General features: G+C 45.2%; 1 protein-coding gene across 1 annotated transcript; it reads right to left on the reverse strand.

The window, feature by feature from the left end:
- Nucleotides 1-1,542: 1,542 nt before the first annotated feature.
- On the reverse strand, nucleotides 1,543-6,579 carry ATP5PD (ATP synthase peripheral stalk subunit d). The gene is made up of 6 exons (XM_049859971.1): nucleotides 6,473-6,579; nucleotides 4,692-4,822; nucleotides 4,298-4,394; nucleotides 3,264-3,335; nucleotides 1,900-1,962; nucleotides 1,543-1,746 (listed from the first exon to the last, which is right to left on the reverse strand). Exons 2-6 carry the CDS (start codon nucleotides 4,811-4,813, stop codon nucleotides 1,615-1,617), a joined length of 486 nt encoding a protein of 161 aa, XP_049715928.1. The 5' UTR covers nucleotides 4,814-4,822; nucleotides 6,473-6,579; the 3' UTR covers nucleotides 1,543-1,614.
- Between the last annotated feature and the right edge of the window lie 21 nt (nucleotides 6,580-6,600).

Genomic DNA, 6,600 nt, shown 5'->3' on the forward strand with positions numbered 1-6,600 from the left:
TTTCAGTTGTTCACTGTTGTTGCTTACGGAAGGTCTTCCAAAGGTTCTGCCTCAAATGCTAGAGCTCCTCTCTGTTACAGAGCTTCCACGGGACTCACATTGGTTATTTCCTTGAGTGTGAGTTCTAACCACACTCCGAAAGCAAACTCAATGTATTTGTCTTAGATTCTTCATAGTTTCCCTTGGAAGTTGTCTGAATCCTTAGATCTTCAGCTGCCTGGCTGGATGCCAGTTCCGTGATTCAACAGTGGGGGAGGCAGGGAGAAGTATTCATTTCTGTTTTGTGCATCAAAGGCCTTCTGACACAGCTACCATTAAACATCTCAGATTATGTTGCACATAGAACAGCTCTCAGAAGAACTCACCCTGCTCTATACAACCCATTTTCACCCAAACTCACGTCCTTACAGAGGGGCCATGGCACCCAGCTTCCCTCCGCTTTCATCCTCTATGACTACTGCTTTCTCGAGAGTTGTCAGCCGTGTTGCTCTGCTCCAGTGAAGCCCTCCTGCAATACTTCGCAGAAACGTCACCAAGTTTTTGGCCTGTGCACACTATCCTTCCATATGCAGGCTTTTCTTATGGGATTTAAGCTTACCAGCTAGGATGCCTATGCTTAGATCACTTTCTTACCTAGAAACTTCGCAGCTTCTCATTTAATTCTTGTGACAATCCTGATATTTGTAAACTCCCAAGACAGCAGTTAGCCTAAAAGCAGAAATTAAGTGATCAAGGGATTCAGTGGTAAGCGTACCAGGTCCTCTGACTTTAAGGGCAAAAGAACTCTCTCCATCATCTTCCCCCCACTCCTTTTTTTCTTCCCCATCTCCCCTTACTTTAACCCACCTCCATTTTCCCTGGGATTGCACAGTTCTGCTAACCACAGTAAATAGTTTAATGGGATTTTTAACAAAGGAACTGGTCAAGTTTTCCACACTGAAATACAAAGCTGTAATGAGTTTTACCTTTGTGACAAAGTTTCCTTTTATACCACTTTTATGTTCAAAAGCTGGAGCACAGAAAAGTGAACCCCTGCTGCTGGTCTCCTGCTACTCACCCTGCTGTTGTTACCCTTGCAACCTGGACCATCTGTCCTTGTGACTGACTGACGGACGAGTAAAAGGGAGCACTCCCTAGGAATCAGCAGTTTGAAAACAAAGAGAAAGTTCAAGGGAGTCGGTAGATAAATAAGGATTCCTCTGTACCAGTGAAAGACAGTCACAGACTCTACCGTTATGTTATGAAGACTTCAGCAGCTCTGGGAGCGCAGTGGTTAAAGTGCTCTTCCGTAAAGATTACAGCCTTGGAAACCCTACTGGGGCAGTTCTACACTTTCCTACAGGGTTGCTATGAGTCAAAATCAACTCAACAGCAGTGCGTTTGTTTTTTTTTTTTTGTTGGCGGGGGGGTTGGGGACTCCAACACATCCTGATCATACACAACTGGACCAGTACCCGCCTTTAGGCTCACCTTTCCAGTTGCCATCACCTGGGAGGAGAGGTATAACTATCTCCACTGCAGAGAAAAAGCAGACACACAGCACCACAGAATTACTTTTATTTTTAAAGTTCAGAGTTTGTTACACAAGTGCCAAAGCTTCCTCTCAGACTCAATTTAAATATTTTCAATTGGCTGATGAGGCCAATAGGGATACTTGGTCGTGTCTAATTTGGTTTCAGGAAAGGCTTCGTTCAAGTCCTCAACGGTCATCAGCTCAAATGGAATAACGTTCCTCAATCTCTCCAGCTGCAAAGAACGGAAATGGGTCTGGTTAAGGTAAACAGGGCCGCAGAGATGCAAAACAAGAACCCAAGGCAGGTTACTGACACTAGGTGAAAGACTTGTGGCCAGGAAAGAGAGAAAACCTATGACATAGGCAAAGCCACGGCTCACACTTACCTCCTTCTCGTATTCCTCGATCTGGGTCTTTGAGGCAGCCAAAAACTCAGCACAATTCTTCACCTTTAAAAGAACAGTGAAATTCTGCTTTGAGACCAAGCTTTTTCTGTCCTGACCCAGAGGCTCCCAAGGTATAAGGAGTCCCAGAGCCCAACCTTCCCTTCCCACTGCTCTAGAGAGGAGCCAGTCCCTGGATGGTGTAACAGTTAACATGCTCAGCTCCTAACTGAAAGGCTCACGGTTAAGAGTCTACACAGAGGCACCTGGGAAGACAGGCCTGGTGATCTACTTCCAGAAAGCCTGCCATTGAAAACCCTACAGAGCATAGTTCTACTCTGACACACGTGGGGTTGCCATGAGTCGGAGCTGACTGGACAGCAACTGACTGGTTTATACAGTGGCAGCCCCTACCACTGGGGAGATCTTGCTTTAGGAGGAAAACCACAGCTTTTCCTACCAAGTCACAAGCCCATGGAGGAGAGCCAGCTTTTGAGGGCAGGACCAGGCTTCTTCAGGTTACTCATCCAGGTAACCTAGCAAATGCCTACATTTCACAGGGGCCAGTTGCTATGAGGCCTGACCTCCTTCAGGGTCAGGACAAGCCCCTTGACCACCTAGTCAGATTTCCTTTGGGCAGAGCCACCTAGACTCCAATGCATGACCTTCTGTACTTTCAAGCAAGTAGTCAGGTATTTGAATACTCTCTTGGATAATTTTTCTACCCAGTTCCAACTCCTTAAGTGTTTTTAACAGCTTTGTTGAGGCATAGTCGACATAAGATAAAATACACATATTTAAAGAGTACCATTTGATAAGTTGTGACATATGTGAAGGTATCACCATGAGCAAGATAGTGAACATATTTATCAGCCCTCTCCTCCCATTCCCAGGCAACCAGTGATCTGCTTTCTGTCACTATAGATTACAGTGAAACATGTGAGTGCCAGAACTCAATGGGACTGTTCTGTTTTTCCAGGTTTCACAAGTTTTCCACCTTTGACAGTGTGCAATCACCACTTTTCTATTGCTATTAGTGGAAAATATTTAAGTTTTCCTTCTCTAACAGGTTTCCGCCTTACACAGGTCCCAGCTTTTGCAGGTTTTCCTGTAGTTGTTTTTCTAAAGTTTTCTATAAATGGAATCATATGGTATGTACTCCCCCTTTTTTTTTTCCTAGTGTCTTTCACTCAGCAGAACTATTTTAAAAATTCATCCATGTTGCTGCATTTATAAATAGCTCATTCTTTTTTATTACTGTCCACTCCTTAGTTTTCAATTTACTCTACCTTAACCTAGCAGCTAAAAAATACAGAGGTGTCAGGATTAAGAAAATTTTGGAATAAATAAGAGTCTCAACTACTTACATCTTCTTCCTCTTCAGCATCCACCAGGGCAGTATATTTGTCTTCCGGCACAGGAATCTTCAGGGCATTAAACTGCAAACACAGGGACTGTGAGTGGTCACCAATATACCCAGAACCCCAAAGTAGGGGCTTAGCCATCAATCCTTACAGTTTATACAAAAACGCATTCTCCATCCCGAGAAGAAACCAGGATGTTTCTAGGTGTCAGAGTGGAAAGAATATTAGACCAGGAACAGGAGCTCAAGGTTCTTCTCGCCGTCACGAGCTAACAGTGCACCCTGGATAATTCTTTATTATGATGAACTTCAGTTTCTTCATTTGAAAATGACAGCCGGACCTGGACCTCTAAGATGATCTCTTAGAACATTACAGTTCTAAAGAAATTCAGATTTCTTTTAAATGAAATCCTAGAGGACGGACTGGTGGCAGCAATATTTGCATAATGATCGGAGACTGTCCCCTCAGAAGATAGCGCAGAGTTAAAGTCCCAGCATGCAGCACTGTGCCTGGCAGAGTAGGCCCTCCATAAGCATCTACTGAATGAATAAACAAATGGACTCTGGATACTGAGGATACATGTAAGTATCAGAACATAGGTAGGTGAGAAATAACAGCTATCAGGGACAGTAAAAAGACAGAGCAGAGAAAGGAGAAAAAGAGTAGTAAAAGGGTAAAAAAGATGTTACTTCCAAAGGGAGACAAGTAGGAGGCTTTGAAGGAACTCAGGAAGAGCTGTGCAGAAACACTTAACCTGACAGCCCTTTGGCTCTCTGATGATGACTATAGTGTACCGTTTCTTTGGATAAGAAACTTGCTGAATGAACAGACCCTGAATTCTCTGCACTTATTTGCCATTGAAATCTACCACCCCAAGCTTTGGCCACACTCATCTTTTCTGAGCTTCCTTTAGGATCTTGGTGTTAAGCCCATCCTTCTTACCTCACTGTCATCATGCCTGTGTAATTATCTATGTTCCTTTTCCCCATGCGCAGGTCACATTACGAGACCACTGCTCGAGCTATCTGAAGTCTCACCTTCTTCTCAAAGTCGTCCACTAAGCCAACCTTGGCCACGTTGGCCTTGTAGTAAGCCCAGTCAATAGCTGGTGGCTTCTCAGGTGTAGCGGCCAACCTGCTCACATGGGAAAGCAGAAGTTAGGATTGTTCCATGAGCAACAGGAAATTCACACAGCAGTTTCCCTGTTTCTTTTTCCTATGGCCCAGAGTTGTCATCACGCTTTTCTCTAGGAGGAAGATCATGGAAATGTAAAAAAAAAAAAAAAAAAAAAGACTTTTATTTGGAAAAATGCATGGATTTCTTTATACTTCCTGTCAGAGGAGCATCAGAAATTCATATATGATTCCAAAACACTGCCTTGTTTCCAGATTCAGTGGCAAGTAAGAGGCTACCTCTCTGGAAGGTACTGACCTGGAGGTGAGGGTCTCATGCCAGGACTTCAGGGAGCTAGCAATAGCCTTTTGGTTTTCGGGTATGATCTCCGCAAAAGCTACCCAGTCAATGGCTTTTAGAGCAAGTTTTCGCCCAGCCATCTTGGGATCCTGGAAAATAAAATAAGTCAGATCAAAACAGAGGGTTCTTGGAAAGGAGCCTGTAAAGAAAGGCATCTCAGAAACAGGCAAGTCTTTAAGGATAGTTTAGCTTTTCAAATTCAAGGTGGACAACCTGGCTTTTAAATATAGTCCCTGTCATCTCTGTACTCACCAACCCCTACTCATCCATAAAAGCCCGGCTCTCTATGTCTCTTTGGAAATGGGGCTAAAATAATACTCATGCACTGCATAAAAGTTAACAACTTAAATATATTTCTACCCAGATTGTGTCTTATTCCCTGACTCTCCAGTGCACAGAACCTGACACACCCAAGTTTCGACCAGCCTTAGTTAAACAGAGTAGGGTCTGTGCCAGAATGTCCTCATCTGGAAAATGAGGATAACATCAGCTGCCCTGACCTCAGCTGTTAAAAGTATTAAATGAAACTGTGCTCATGAACTTGCCCTACAGTCTTATACAAACTCAAGGGGCTCTCTGTTGTTGGATGCCGTTGAGTCAGAATCAACTCACCGTAACCCTGTAAGACAGAGCAGAGCTGCCCCATAGGGTTTCCTAGGTTGTAATCTTTACTGTAGCAGATAACCAGATCTTTTCTCCCCCAGAGCCGCTGAAAGACCTTTCAATTAGCACCTGAGCACTTAACCACTGCATCACCAGGGCTCCTTTTAAAGGGCTCTCTACCTTTTCCCTATCAGATGGTAATACACTTGCACTTTCTTACTCATGTCTGACTGTTCCCTTTGGAACTAGCACATGTCCTGCATTTGACGATATTAAATATGTGAGTGTAAAAGAAAATGGTTACAGCCTTTTTTTTAAACCAAGAAAGAATATGGGAAAAGATTTAACTTTACGTAAGATCTTTGACATTGCACTATTTCTCATCAATGTCAAAGATCAAGCTATGGAGTGGATCACAGGGAGGTGAAAGAAATCTTTCTCAAGATTTTCAAAAGAAACTTGTCACACACCTGCCCTTCCTTTCTCTCGTTTCCAGGACAGCTTAGGTTTCCTAAGGTGGCAGTGCGGGGTGACTTAAAGACACCAGGGAACCAAGCGCCCTTACAGAGACTTCCAAGCATCAGCAGAAGGTAGGCTTCGTGAACAAAGATATTTTTGTCCTGTTTTAGTCACTGCTGAATCCCCAGTGCCTCGAACAGGAGATGCTCGAGGGATACTTGTTGAAAGGATAAATGAACCCTGAGCCTGAGAAGCCCTGAAAGCTGAATCCGCTCGAATCTTGCAATCCTCAAAAGAGAGGGGACAGCGCGGACCTGCCAAGCGTCCCTGAGCAAGTGAACTACTATCTCTGTGTAATGCTTCCCCACCTCCAAAACTGGACGACTGAAGTCTGCTGCGCTGGGGAGCGGACTAAACGAAACAAGCTTTGTGCAAGCGCCTAAACGAGAGCCGTCCAGGTCACAGCCGGGCCCCTGCGAGCTCGTGAGCGGGAGGGGGGAGGGGAAGGCAGCGCTGAGCAAAGCAGTAGCAGCTACATTCGGGGCGCTCAGCCAGCAAGGCAGCCGGAGGGCCCGGCGTCCTCGGTGGGGGTGCAGCAAAGTTCAGCGCCAGCCTTAGAGGCGGCAGAACAGAGAGACGCGCCGGGCCTGGGATCCGACACCTTAAACCCCACTCACCTTCACCGACCGCGGAGGCTCACAGCCCTACCAGCAAGTAACGGAAGTGGGTCACCGGAAGGCCTCCCCTCAACCAACACAAAGTCACAGGGGCGGACCTTGCTTTGCAGATTAGCCAATAAGGATTA

This window comes from Elephas maximus, chromosome 19 (assembly GCF_024166365.1).
Source record: "Elephas maximus indicus isolate mEleMax1 chromosome 19, mEleMax1 primary haplotype, whole genome shotgun sequence".
NCBI classification, from domain to species: Eukaryota; Metazoa; Chordata; class Mammalia; order Proboscidea; family Elephantidae; genus Elephas; species Elephas maximus.